The sequence below is a fragment of the Plectropomus leopardus genome, chromosome 5, assembly GCF_026936395.1.
Source record: "Plectropomus leopardus strain MGB_pleo_1.0 chromosome 5, ASM2693639v1, whole genome shotgun sequence".
Classification (NCBI taxonomy): Eukaryota; Metazoa; Chordata; class Actinopteri; order Perciformes; family Serranidae; genus Plectropomus; species Plectropomus leopardus.
In genome coordinates this window covers 12,752,758-12,766,609 of record NC_142180.1, presented here as the reverse complement: position 1 = coordinate 12,766,609, position 13,852 = coordinate 12,752,758, and the positions used below count along the sequence as shown (strand labels likewise).

Genomic DNA, 13,852 nt, shown 5'->3' with positions numbered 1-13,852 from the left:
GAAAATATACTAATGCAAGTCTATAGCTAGTATGTAAACCTGTCTAGCCAGAATCTTAAAGCATGGGGAAAATTATTTTTAGTAGTTTCCAGAAAGAGTTGTATAAAAGTTCTCTGGGAAATCAATGGTAGGACACTTAACATATTTATGGTTGCGTTGTTCCTCATTCAAAAACATTTTTAGAGTGCACACCAGTATTGAAGAGGCACTGACAACAGAGCACCCTCGTAGGCTTGATGCAGAGAAGAGACTTAATACAGAGAGCTATTGAACTGTTACTTATAAGTACAGTCTAAAGTGAGCCATTGCTTTCATTATATAGTGCATTCAGGCAATATGATATTCATAGTCCAGTGTTTCCCACATAATTAGAATATATAGGTGTGGTGGCAGCTCTGCGGGACTGTGAACGCAGCGCTGCTCAAACTCTTCATGAGTTTTTTTCCCCAGTAGCACTTTGTGGATTTGGAGTCACGGGGTGGATAGTTGACCTGTCAATCCAGTCAGGGCTAGTCAGATCAGATTGATGGATGAGAGGAGTTGCTGCTATAGAGGCAGTAAATACAGACTTTTAAACCCAGTGCAACTAATGATTAAGTTTCATTTTAACTGTGCCTGACATTTTGCTGCTCTGTCTGTGCCCCGCGTACGCTCTGTGCTCTGGGAGAGTGGTGCATGCATAGCCGGACAGTTAATATATTGCAATAGCGCTCCTAATGAATTGCCCGGCTCCATAAATATAAAATCAATTTGTGGTGGCAGATGTCTTCGTGGCCGCAGGCCGCCACAAATAAATGAATGTGAGGGAAACCCCGTAGTCAGTGTGAATATAATTAAAACAATAGGGATAAAGTGGAATGCCATTGAGAAGGTAGCCTGAGCCATACGACTCTACCCATCTACGTAGCATGGAAACAAAACTGTTTTGGGGTGGTCTTCTTTCCTGATTTATGAATTTATTGATAATGAAGCAGCCTGCAATACAGTTTTGTCTATTGTTGCTAATTGCTGTCAACAGATCCCCAGACTTTCATGATGAGATCAAGATCAAGTTGCCTGCCTCCCTGTCGGACCACCACCACATCCTCTTCACCTTTTACCACGTCAGCTGTCAGCAGAAGCAGAACACACCACTGGAGACCCCGGTGGGATACACGGTAGGTAACAGTCACGAGAACAGCTACAGTAACCACATATGCTGTGACTGTATTGGTAGGGAACAGCTAATTGCACTGTACTTTGATCTATTTCTTCTCCTTCTCTCTGCAGTGGATCCCCATGCTGCAGAATGGACGTCTGCGGACGGGACACTTCTGTCTGCCGGTGTCTCTGGAAAAACCCCCACAATCCTACTCTGTTCTCTCACCAGATGTAAGACAGTTTTTTTCTTAAGAATGCGAGAGTTTTTGCAGTATGAAGACATTTATTCACGTTTGAAGAAGTATTTGAGACAGGAAGTCTTCTGCGCACAGTGACCAATCATTCATTTTCATCAAAAAGTTCATTTTGCCAATGCAGCACAGATTTACTCAGGTATTATCACATTTTAGGTTCCTCTCCCAGGGATGAAGTGGGTGGACAACCATCGAGGAGTATTTAATGTGGAAGTGGTGTCTGTTTCAACAATCCACACACAGGTAACAGTTTTACTGACAGTGTTTTGGGTAATTCAGGGATTAACCTTCATCACCTCTCATCCTCCTCCCCTGTTGTTAGCATACATTCGAGCAGAGGGGAAATGCTGTTGGGATATTAAAACCTTGTTTCACAAAAATAACCTGCAGGGATAATAACCTTTCTGGAATAAAAGATAGCAGTTTTATTATAAGATCAGTTGCTGCAGCATCAAAGGCATTACACACAAGTTATCATTTGAAATTTTAATTTCATATAAAGAGAGACAAAAACACAGTATTTCCACATTTAGACGGTAATTCCTCCACAGCACCAGTTCATTAGTGGCTGAAGCTCACCTCAGCAGTAATTTACTGGGGTCTACTCCATCTCTGTGTCGGCCGGGGTGTGGAGGACTTGACTCTGGTCCCTAGGAGCCTAACTGGGACTAATGTTCCCATAAATCACTGCTACTGGCTCAGATTAGACTTGCTGGATTCTACCGTGTTCTTGTAGTAATGTTCGTTTTGTGGTTTCGACTCGGTGAGCCAACTTACAGGCCAGTAGAGCCAAGCTTACTTTTGTTTGTCGACTTCCTTCCCCCCTTTTCTTTACCTTTAACACTGAGGGGGTTTTTTTTCCATTTAAGCATTTTCTCCTTTTGCCCCTTTTCTCACCATTCATCTTTATCATCTCTCTCCTCTGTTCTGTTCTTTTGCTATCTATACCTTTCTGTATCCCTTTTGCTGCATTTTTTTTACCAACAAATTTCATACTCTTTTCTCTCCTTTGCACCCCAACCCCTACCACTCTCCCTCTCTAGGACCAGTATCTTGATAAGTTCTTTGCCTTGGTACACGCCCTGGATGAGCACATGTTCCCAGTCAGGATCGGAGACATGCGTATCATGGAGAACAATCTGGAGGCCGAGCTCAAGTCCAGTATTGCAGCGCTCAATTCTTCCCAACTGGAGCCAGTGGTCCGATTCCTTCACCTTCTACTCGACAAGCTGGTGTTGCTTGTAGTGCGGCCGCCCGTCATTGCTGGGCAGATAGGTATTATATTGCATTACACTGAACTAAAAAGTAGAATGAGGTACAAGTTGTGCCATTTCAAGCTGTAGATTTAAATGTTGTATTGAGAGATGATGAATATAAGTTACAGTTAAAGGTTTTTCTAAATTTGCTCATGACAACAGGGCTGCCACATTAAATATGTTTTAGGAAGCTTTTATTTTGGGAATTGGTGATAGTGATAAGATTTATTTTAATTCTTTAAAATGATGTGTGTTGCATATGACGTGTAGTCTGTGTGATATACAGTACACAAGATGACAGTTTTTTGATTTAATTATTATAAGGAAATAGTCTGAAATAAAAAAGATAAAGAAAAAAAAAGAATGAATAAAAATGTAATACCCACAACTAAGATTAAGCTGGAGAAATGCTGATTTTTAGGCAGCTGACTCCTGCATAGAAGAACTAAAAACACATGCAAAGGTCATGGTTATAAAAAACATTTCTGATGTTAACTTTTATAGTTTAAAGGACCATTCACATAGTCTTTGAGACAGCCATCTAAACAATTCCAAAAGTATTTGTAAAAACAATATTTGGGGGACATAAGAGGGGTCCAAATATTTATCTTATTTATGTTTATCTTTTCATCTTTTTTGGATGTCCTATTTTGTGTGGGTTTTTCTGTGCACACATAAACTGTAACTTTGTGTGTATTTGTCCATATCAGCATTTTTGCAAATGTGTCACTTTGCTTCTGTGTGTATCTGTGTGTGTTTAGTGAATCTGGGCCAGGCATCCTTCGAGGTCATGGCATCCATAGTGAACCGGCTTCATAAGTACTTGGACACTAGCCAGGACATGCATGGTCGCAACGGCCTCTTGTCCTCTTACATCCACTACGTCTTCCGCTTGCCGAGCACTGACCCCAACTCACCCTCACCAGGTATTTTATGGTCAACACAGTGCACTCGCTCAGAGTTTTCTTTATTCTATACCTGTTTTTCTGTTTTCTCCTTTTAAGTTAACTTCATCCAACCTCCAACTCACCTTCGCTGGGTGTCTTATGATCAGACCTACCTGCCATAATTTTTCTTCTTCTATTTCTTTTTATCTTTTGCTTTATACCTCCCACATCCATTTTGTCTTCTGCCTGCCCAACACAGACCCCAACTCATCCGTAACAGGTAGATATGGCCCGCCACTATTCATCCTAATCTGTGTGCAGTTATTATTCCCTCTAAAATTAAGATTGCATTTAGTTCTTCAAATAATATTCCATTGAGCATTTGACGTGTGGTACATGATTTCCTGCAATCAGTCCCATATGAGCTTACTAACCATCCACTGCCAAGACACACTGGTTGCTCCATGGACCTATAATCAATAAATAAACATGTGTATGAGCTTCCTAGCCGTGTGTTTATCACATGCAAGATTTAGGGTTGTGTTTGGCTTTCTGATTAGAGGCGGGGCTGGCACAGATTTAAATGTAGGCATTGTGAGTGAGTGAATGTGCAACCAAATATGACCCACAATGGCTTGGTAGAAGAAGTAATTCCCATCACATCCCAACTGTTCAATTTCTTTCCTCTGTGTGTTGTCCCAGGCCCGGGAGGGTTGGGAGGTTCAGTTCACTATGCCACCATGGCTCGCTCAGCTGTGCGGCCAGCCAGCCTCAACCTTAACCGTTCCCGTAGCCTTAGCAACAGTAACCCGGACATCTCTGGTACACCGACCTCTCCTGACGACGAGGTTCGCTCTATCATTGGCAGCAAGGTAAGGTCGTCAAACAGTGTCTTTGGCAGTGCATGCAACCTGTTTTATCTGAGTACTTCTAGAGTTCAGTTGATTTTCTGTGGCGGCATGAAAGAGGAACAGACAGAACCAGCAGGGATCGATATTCATTTTTTTTGGCACTTAGCCCCATTGCAATATTTGGCTTGTCCACACAGCACGTGCATGACAGATATCCGAGTTAAATATTTAGCACTGCTGTAGTCCAGCAGCCCTCATTGATTTAAGATATGTTTTAGACACACTCATGTAAGGTGATTGTACTCAGCTGCGCTCTATAGTTCATTACTCACATAAAGGAAGAGACCTTCCATGTGCACAGTGACCCAGGTGCCTATTTTATCACATGTAAACTGTATAGCCATGCGTAAACATAAGATTGGACATCTTATCACTCTAACCGCTGTAACAGCAACCTGACACACACACACACACACACACACACACACACACACACACACAGTGTGCTGGTTGTTAAAGGCATAAGAGAGGTTACAGACACATAAAAAGCAGATGCATTTAAAAAAGATACAATAGAACATTGTTTCTTGTGGTCATGAAGAATAGCCTACTCTTGTCAGTCTCTACTGGTTTTGTTTAATTGTTGCTGTTGTCATTTATCTTTTCTTGTTTTAATTTGTGATTTCCCTCTTCAAACATGTTTTTCAACCCAAATGTATCTAAGCAATGAGTGAATGCAGCCCCTTGTTTGATGAATGTTCCCTTTGCTGCTGATTCTTAACTAAACCTTTCTTCTCTTGTCTCTGAGGGAGGGGAAGATATTTCTTAAACAGAAAGGGAGAGAGAGAACCCATGTGCTTTTGCTCCTCTGTGGTGATGAATTTTGGATTTTTAATTTACTGACAGCTAACCTGTTTTGGGGCCTTGGCATTTTCCAGCAGTCCTAAACCTCTGAACCTCTTTAACCTGTCATTATTCCTTCCCTCCTCCTTCCCCCGTGCTGCTCGCTCACTCCCTTGCTTCCTGTCTGCCTTGTGTCCTTTGACCTCGGCACGCCCTAGGGCTTAGACCGCTCCAACTCGTGGGTGCACACCATGGGCTGTAAGAGTGCCCCCTGGGGATCCAGCCCTGGGTCCGCTCCAGAAACCATGCAGGTGGTTTTATGAATGCCCCGTCCTCCACTTTGCCTCACTACAAAAACAACTCACCTTATTCACCTTGAAGGGATGCTGGGATATTTGGGAGTTTTGGTTTATTTGTGTGCTTTGTCAAAGTAGCCTGAAAAAAGGTGAGAGTTGGGGCAATCCATATGCATAATAAATGTTTTAGGGTTTACATTTTAAGTCCTCTTTTATGTGTTGTCATGATCACATGGTTAATTTATAAACAAAACCAAATTTGAAGTTAGTTCCAAACATTTAAGTCACATTACTATGGTTGCCAATTATTTTTATTTATTTATTTTTTTGCAAAACAAGAGATTTTAAAACCATTCACATGATTAGTGTACCACAAAGACATAAGAGACCAAAACTTCAGAATATTACAGTATTCTGCTTTAAAAAATCACAACCCTCCCATGAACCCATACATGGGAGTCACAGCCGCCTCCATGACCCTCTATCTCTCATGCTAGGGTCTTAGATGTCATCCCTCTTTACTCGTCACATCTAACACCCCCCTTTTTCTCAGTACTTGCATGAGAATACATAAATCCAAATACATGTGTGCCAATTTTCTAGTTATTCTTAGTAGCAATTTCTTGGACATTGTTGGCCTCCCTTTCTATCTATGTTTAGTTTCCCTGTCATTTTGGGTTTACAGTGGTCACTTTTTGCTAAACCCAAAACCAGTGATCTTTTTATGTGTGTCTATTTCTAAGAGTATTGCCGGAGTAGTAGAGCAAAAGAGTAGTGTTAGAAATCATCTTCATCTGCAGAGTAATGTCTTTTTGAGTTCTGTTTATTTCATTTATTATTTCCTTTTCTTTTTTTCTGCTTTTAACATTCACCCTCTCTGCTTTAACCTCAAAATTTCCACTATCAGCTAGTATCCCTGCATGACTAAACTTCTAATCATACATGGCATTCACTTTGTCACAGGAGCATGGTATATCTGTGAGTGTGAGTGTGTGTCTGTACATGTGTGCGGTCATTTGTCAGCTCTCCATGTCCATGAAAAGTTATGTCCTCTGTCATTTTAAGTTGCCATGACATAAGCCTTTGTTAGTCACAAATTTGCACATCCAGTATTATAAAAATCAAGAAACCAGGATGAAATGAATTCTGCATATTGGAATCATGAAATCACAGCTAGAATACGATATGAAATCAATTATGCCAACATTGACAGAGCATGTGCATTATCAGCAATTTAACCCTTCAACACCTCGATCCAAATCAGTTTTCCTGTGATGTGTTCAGGTGCTTTTAACAAGCTTTTTAAACCCTTTAAACCAGAGCCAATTGGTTCTTCTGAAAATATGTGAAAAAAGGCAATGTGCAGCTTGGCAAGAAATGTCCAACAAACTGCAAAAAGGGGACTAGAAAACAACCTGAAACTAGGTTTTTGGGGAAGGATTATTAGAAAAATAAATAAATAAATAACTAGGGAAAATTGTCCACTATATGTATAATTATTCTAATTATATATTTAAAATTATATAACATTCTGTGCAGTTAGCTGTTTTTCTTTTTTTTATTATTTTCATATAATTTTCTTGTAACTTTTTACTTTTTTTGTGCAAATTTTGGGCCATTTCTTGTTAAGTTGCTCATAGCTTCAGACCAATTTGCTCCAGTTTCAAAGGGTTAACCATATGTCAGTCTACTCACCAATAATAAAACCTCTAATGCTGTAGGATGTTTACCCTTGTGCCATTTTACATCTTTGTATGTTTGTATTCTACAGGAGGGATGCAGAATGGCACATCAATAGCAATGGCTGTAACATCAAGAAAAATCTAACTAATACGTCTTTACTTGATTTCACAGCCCTTTACGTAGCCATTTTGCATCCCTTCTTTTAGGCACTCAAACTGTATCTGACTGTTTTAGATTATGGGTACAATCCTTTTAAATGTTGTGGCCCTGTCCTGTGTCTAATTGTTTTATGTCTTCATGTGTGACAAGTGCGTGTAAAAGATCACGAAAGTGTGTAGTGTGCGTGTGTGTGACTCAGCAGACACATTTTTCCTGTGTGCTGAGGAAAAAGGTGCAACCCCACACTCCCGTTGCTCCTCCACTAACCTTGTTGTCACCGTTCCATTCATCCCACCCATAGGCCATGGAGCGCTGTGGCAATCGCATGTCTTCGCACACAGAGAGCGCCAGTTTCTTGCAAACTTTAACAGGACGGTTGCCCACAAAAAAGGTAGAGCCACTTGCACTGGGGGAGGAGCCAACCCCGCCCACCTCTTTAATCGCCTCCTCACCTGTCTTGTCTGTGGATGTGTGCCTCTGGATTGGTTGATGTCGTATTTGGTGGTTGTGGAGTCTTGTTGAATGCTGGATGTCGCTGATCTGCCTCTTGTTCAGAATGTGGCGAGACATTTTTTAATGTGACATTAATGACGGCTGTAGTCTGGCTAACGTAGTCTGGGAAGTTTCCTTTCAATCTGCATTATTCTTTTAAGTATTAAGTACATATATGTTTTAAGTACAACTTCCAGTCAGTTTACCCTACAAGAGATATACCAGAAATACAAATACATAATTTGGTTGCTATGAGGATACAATTTGTCATGAAGTTTACTAATATTAAACAAGTAGTTTCTATGACGATTATTAACACTGGGTCTTTTTACTAGTTTTTTTTTCCCAAGAGCTTTCTTCACAATTCAGTCAGACTCATTAGATTGGGTTTGCTTAGTTGCTTATACTGAGCAGTACTCAGTTGTCAATACAGACTATTATAAAGAAGTAGAAATTAGGTTTCCAGTAAATACACTCTCGAAGTCTGTACGAGATTAACAAAGTGTCAATTTGGTATACAACTCTTAAAGGATCAGTGTGTAGGATTAAGGAAATCTTTTGGCAGAAATGGAATTTAATATCATAATTATGTTTTCATTTGTTTGTAATCATCTGAAACTGAAAAAAAAACATTTTGTTTTTTTTGCTTCACATCCACATAGGGAGGGGGTTCTCTTTCACAGAGCCCTCCATGTTGCACTTGCATGTTTCTACGGTAGTTCAGAATCAGCAAAAATCAAGCACTCACTTTTACAGGCCTTTTACGTTTTCACCTTATCTCAAGGCCACCGTAGGTTCTCATACACGCTAGGACAGGAAGTGGGGAAGGAAGGAGCATTCAGTTGGTTGCAGTCTGCAGCATCACCACTAGATCCCACTCAGTCCTACACACTGGACCTTTAAGTAATATAATTATCACCAGATTCAAAAATTCAATCAGGCCCTGCCTCCTCCTAATCTTTCTGATATGTCAACATGATATCATGTCAACATGGAAGACTTGCCAGACTCACTGGACACGAGTTAGTGTGTTAGCCAGACTGTGTTAGATGTTGATTTTGCATAAAAATGTGCACTTAAATAGATGCAAGTGCATAATACTGAGTAGAAATGAAGAAGAATAAGTTGTTCTCTCCGTGCACACAGGAAAATATTTCCAACTCTTCAGCCATTTATAGGATTATCAGAATGTTACATGATGAAATTCTGTAATTTGCATGTTGATAATAGTGCATTTTCAATCATTTTTAAGAAGCGAAAGTTGTTGCACACAACAATGACTTATATTAGATGTTTTGGGGAGGGGTTAATGAATTTGCGTTTTTGTTTAAAGTTAGTAATCTGTAATTTAAGGTGTACATATAAAGCACTTCAGATATACCTACTCTGTCTTTAATCACGTTAATTTTCAGTGCTGGGGGCGCAGAAGCTTTTCTGGACTGGATTATTCTTTCATATAGAGAACGTTAGAATTGCTTATCCTTGTTAATTGAACATGCTTTATTTCTCTTTTTATGTTATATCCCCCGTTAAGAAAATACATTTTGGAGTCCAGTTAACAGTTTATTTCCTGAATAATCTGTTCACAACATATAGATTTAAGTATATCTGAATGTAAGATGGACAGTGATACTTCTCCTGGTGCCTCACAGTCTCTCTCCCTGGCTTTGCTGCCTCTCCCTCTCATTCCCTCCCTCTCCACCTCTTTGTCTCTGTTTTCTACTTTACTTTTTCTCCTCAGCTCTTCCATGAGGAGTTGGCCTTGCAGTGGGTGGTGAGCAGTGGGAGCGTCAGGGAGGGTGCTCTACAGCAGGCCTGGTTTTTCTTTGAACTCATGGTAGGAAACAACATCTTAACACTTAAAGATAGCTTTTTGGATATGTGTCCTGTTGTTCTTATCTGTAATCAAAGTGCAATACTTTTCCCGTGACAAAACATCTTGACTTTTACCACAGGTGAAGAGCATTATCCACCACCTGTACTTCACTGATCGCTTAGAGTCACCCAGGAAGAACCGTTTCCCAGAACGCTTCATGGATGACATTACAGCTCTGGTCAGCACCATCGCTGGCGACATTGTGTCTCGCTTCCAGAAGGTAAGTAACATCTTGGTGAGGTGTTACATGGTATTGCAGCTTCCCAATGGGCATGCAGTTTGTAGAATATCACGATGGTTCAGAGACATGCAGGGGAGGTTGGGGAACATTATGCATTCTACAAATGAATCCTTTCAAAGTTACATTAAAACAGATTGAACTGTATTTGACAATTTTGTTGACACATTTTGTATGCTTTTGACTTTTTATAATGAGGCACATTATGTTTGACACCACAAGGGACATCCCATGTCATCCTCTTTTTTTGTTAGTTGTTAATTGATAATTGATTTCATACAGAATAGCAAAGCATACAAACAATGTTGAAACTGCTGACTCTGGAAACGTTTTAACTCGTGTATCTCATTCAAACAGGACCTCGAGTTAGTAGAGAGACTAAACATGAGTCTGGCCTTCTTCCTCAACGACTTGCTGTCAGTCATGGACCGAGGCTTTGTCTTCACCCTAATCAGGGCGTACTGGAAACAGGTAAATGTCTTCAGTAGATAAAAATATGTTGTATATGTCTTTTATTAGTGTATTTTTTTCATAATGAAGAACAACACAATTTAACAGGATCTGTATGAGTGTAGAGAAGTATGCAAATTAATTTGTATGACTCTCCAAAAAAAATGTAAGATCTCCTTTTAGTATGGGTGATTTATTGAAAGCTTCTGCCAGCTACTGTCCTCTTTGTCTATATTTTGGTGCTTTGAAGTGTACTTTTCATGCAGCTCAATTTAAGATGTATAAATAAAGCAACCCTAACCCTTTTTCACAGGGCTAATAATATATTACTTATTTGTAATATTCTAAGATTTCAGTTGTGTTGAGAGCACATACTCCCAGTTTTATTCTTTGTGTGTTTTGGGTTTTTTTTGTTTGTAAAAAAATATTAATTAATGTGTACTCTTTTCTCCCTGCAGGTGTCCACAAAGCTTTACGCTCTGCAAAACCCAACCCTGGAGTCTTTGAGGCTTGATTTCTTGAGAATTGTTAGCAGCCACGAACACTACGTCACCCTCAACCTGCCCTGCAGCCTGCTCACCCCACCTGCCTCGCCTTCCCCCTCTGTGTCTTCAGCAACTTCACAGGTCAGAAAAGAAAAAAATGGTGTATGGAAATTGTACAGTGACTAATCATGGATGCCACCATACCAGTTATCATTTCTAACATTTCTGCCAAACTTGGCAACTGAAAGATGTAATTCAAGTCCAATCAAAGCACTTGTGTCTTGTCATAGTTGAAGTTTTAACACAAAGATATTAAAAATTCCAGAAGACATGTTTGCGTTATTTAATAAGAAAATTAAAATTAATAGTTCTACTTTTTTGGATGTTCAGTGTTGTTCTTCTGTATCTCCTGCAGAGCTCGGGGTTTTCCACACATGTCCAGGATCAAAAGATCGCCAACATGTTTGAGCTGTCTGTTCCCTTCAGGGAGCAACACTACCTGGCCGGACTGGTATTGTCTGAATTGTCAGTAATACTGGACCCAGACAATGAAGGGTTAGTATACTTTAGATGCACACTTTTAAACTTATAAGAAATAATCTATGTCTGAATAAGGGTGACCTAAAGGGTTAGAATCATGTTTGAGTTTCAGGGTCCTCAAATGCCACATTTACGGATGGGTGTGGGTGTGGGTGTGGGTGTGGGGGTGTGTGTGTGTGTGTGTGTGTGTCTCTACCCAATAAACTGCCAACTAATGTAGAGAACAGAAGGTAGTATTGTCAGACTAGAACCTCTGTATCTGTTAGTGAGAGATAAGCCTGTATGCACGCTTATGTGCATTCATCTGAGTGAGTTATGGTTACGGCGGTATTATCTTAATGTGAGTAGGCTCTCTTGTCCTCTCACCCATTGTGCTTTTCACACTTGAAATGAAATACTGTCTTTGTTCCTTTGTCCTTGTTTTCTTTTTAAATTTTGTATTCATTTCTAATATTTCCCTGTAGGATGTTTGGCTTACATAAGAAAGTGGTGAGTGTTGTTCACAACCTCCTGTCAAGCCATGACTCTGACCCACGCTACGCCGATCCGGAGGTCAAGGCCCGAGTCGCTATGCTGTACCTGCCTCTCATTGGCATTGTCATGGAAACACTACCACAGCTTCATGACTTTACAGGTAAAGATTCAGAGCTACTTTGAACATACAGTGGTTTAACATGGAGTATTTTGCTTGGCATCTTTGTCTTTGTTGTTTTACTCATAACTATCAAATACCGTTTGTGATATATATCTGTTCGATTCCCACCATCCAGTCAGCAGCACTCTTCAGATTTCCCTTAAAGGAATACTTCAACCTCAAAACTACCATTTATGTATCAATTACTCATCCCATGTTACATTGAATTCAGGAAGAAAACTTTGTTTTTCTCGCATACTTCCATAGTGAGTGAAGAATCCAAAACCTGAGTAAATTCATGATGAACTGAAGTCATAGGGGTCTGGGTTTATGCAGCATTGTGTCTACCAAAAGTGTGCAATCTGCTAGACTGAGGTGCTCTCTTTTGAGACATAATGTGGCAAAATGCCAAATAACCTGAGCTAATGACCTGCAGTAGCATATGCTTTTGAACGCAGAAGGTTATCATTTGACCTACAAAGTTTTTTGCACAATATCACAATGTACCAGCTGATCTCAAAACCTAGCTCATTCCTAATATATTTCTTTTTCACACATTTAACCCCCCACTATATCGAAAGTGTCTTCTCTAGATCTGCATCTTGTATTTAAATAACTCATTTTTAAATGTTGGAATATGAGAAGTCAGTCCAGAGTCATTAAATAGTAATTATTACAAGAATTGAATTAAGTTTCATTTACAATTATTACGTCCCCATTAGGTTTACATTTACATCACATATAAATGCTTCGCATTAGCAGCGTTCATTGAGACTACAGAGTAGGTTCATAAAGGGCAGCTACTGCCATCTTTCTATATGTGATGGGATCAGGCCATGGTGGTTTTCCCTACTAGTAATTTTGATCCCTAATCGTTTTGATTACATCCACATAACATTTTCACTTTCTATTGTCAAACATCACACTAACTTAAGCCTACATCTTCTTCCCCTTGTATTTTCTCTAATGCCAGGTAATTGTGTGATTTTTTTTTTCCTCTTCTTTTTTGTGACATTAGAGTCCCATAACCAGTGGGGTCGGCCAGGTGGTCCCCAGGGGGCAGCGATAGGCAGCAGTGGAGAAGAGGCAGAGGGAGAGGGTAACAGCATGATCAGCCAGACTGTTGCCATGGCGATAGCAGGCACCTCCACCCCTACCCCAATGTCTCGACCAAGCAGCTTCTTGCTCAACTCGCAGGTAACTCCTGTTTGTGATTGTATATAGTTACAAAATATTCAGAAAAAATTAGGCCATTGCTTCTAGTCATACCTGTTTTCATTTTCTTGGTCCCTTTTTTGTTCTTTTAACCATCTCTTTGATCATCACTTCAGGCGAGTCGTCAGCATGGGAGCTTCTCGGCCGAGTCAAGTCGTAGTCTGCTCATCTGTCTGCTGTGGGTGTTGAAGAACGCTGACGAGCTGGTGTTACAGAAGTGGTTCACAGACCTGTCGGTGTCCCAGCTCAACCGCCTGCTGGATCTCCTCTACCTCTGCGTTTCCTGTTTCGAGTACAAGGTAACAACAACAGTGAATATACTCACTAAGTGTCAAGAGCGAGGCGGTATCCACACTAATACATTTTTGTTTTAAAATGCAAAACTATTTGCTGACATGTACAGATCTTGAAGTAATTCACACACCACGTGCATGAAGCTCACATACACACTTTTGTGAGTCTGAGATCTTATCAGCTGAAACAAACATGAGTGACCGTGTCACTTATGTTTGCTTTGCTAAAACATTCTAGCTGAGCTAGCTTACATACCTGA

At 40.2% G+C, this 13,852-nt stretch overlaps 1 protein-coding gene across 17 annotated transcripts in view; it reads left to right on the top strand.

The window, feature by feature from the left end:
- Positions 1-13,852, top strand: part of dock7 (dedicator of cytokinesis 7) — a 57,136-nt gene that overhangs the window by 24,764 nt on the left and 18,520 nt on the right. For 8 of the 17 annotated variants that reach the window (XM_042514602.2, XM_042514595.2, XM_042514588.2 and 5 more), the window contains exons 17-33: positions 1,019-1,157; positions 1,270-1,371; positions 1,551-1,637; positions 2,438-2,669; positions 3,412-3,576; positions 3,797-3,817; positions 4,240-4,409; positions 5,450-5,542; positions 7,671-7,760; positions 9,603-9,698; positions 9,817-9,957; positions 10,333-10,446; positions 10,884-11,051; positions 11,326-11,465; positions 11,915-12,084; positions 13,103-13,281; positions 13,416-13,598. In XM_042514602.2, the coding sequence (XP_042370536.1) occupies positions 1,019-1,157; positions 1,270-1,371; positions 1,551-1,637; positions 2,438-2,669; positions 3,412-3,576; positions 3,797-3,817; positions 4,240-4,409; positions 5,450-5,542; positions 7,671-7,760; positions 9,603-9,698; positions 9,817-9,957; positions 10,333-10,446; positions 10,884-11,051; positions 11,326-11,465; positions 11,915-12,084; positions 13,103-13,281; positions 13,416-13,598 (2,290 nt within the window). The remainder of the gene's footprint in view (positions 1-1,018; positions 1,158-1,269; positions 1,372-1,550; positions 1,638-2,437; positions 2,670-3,411; positions 3,577-3,796; positions 3,818-4,239; positions 4,410-5,449; positions 5,543-7,670; positions 7,761-9,602; positions 9,699-9,816; positions 9,958-10,332; positions 10,447-10,883; positions 11,052-11,325; positions 11,466-11,914; positions 12,085-13,102; positions 13,282-13,415; positions 13,599-13,852) is intronic. The other 9 variants (XM_042514617.2, XM_042514609.2, XM_088077539.1 and 6 more) reach the window with 4 other exon arrangements.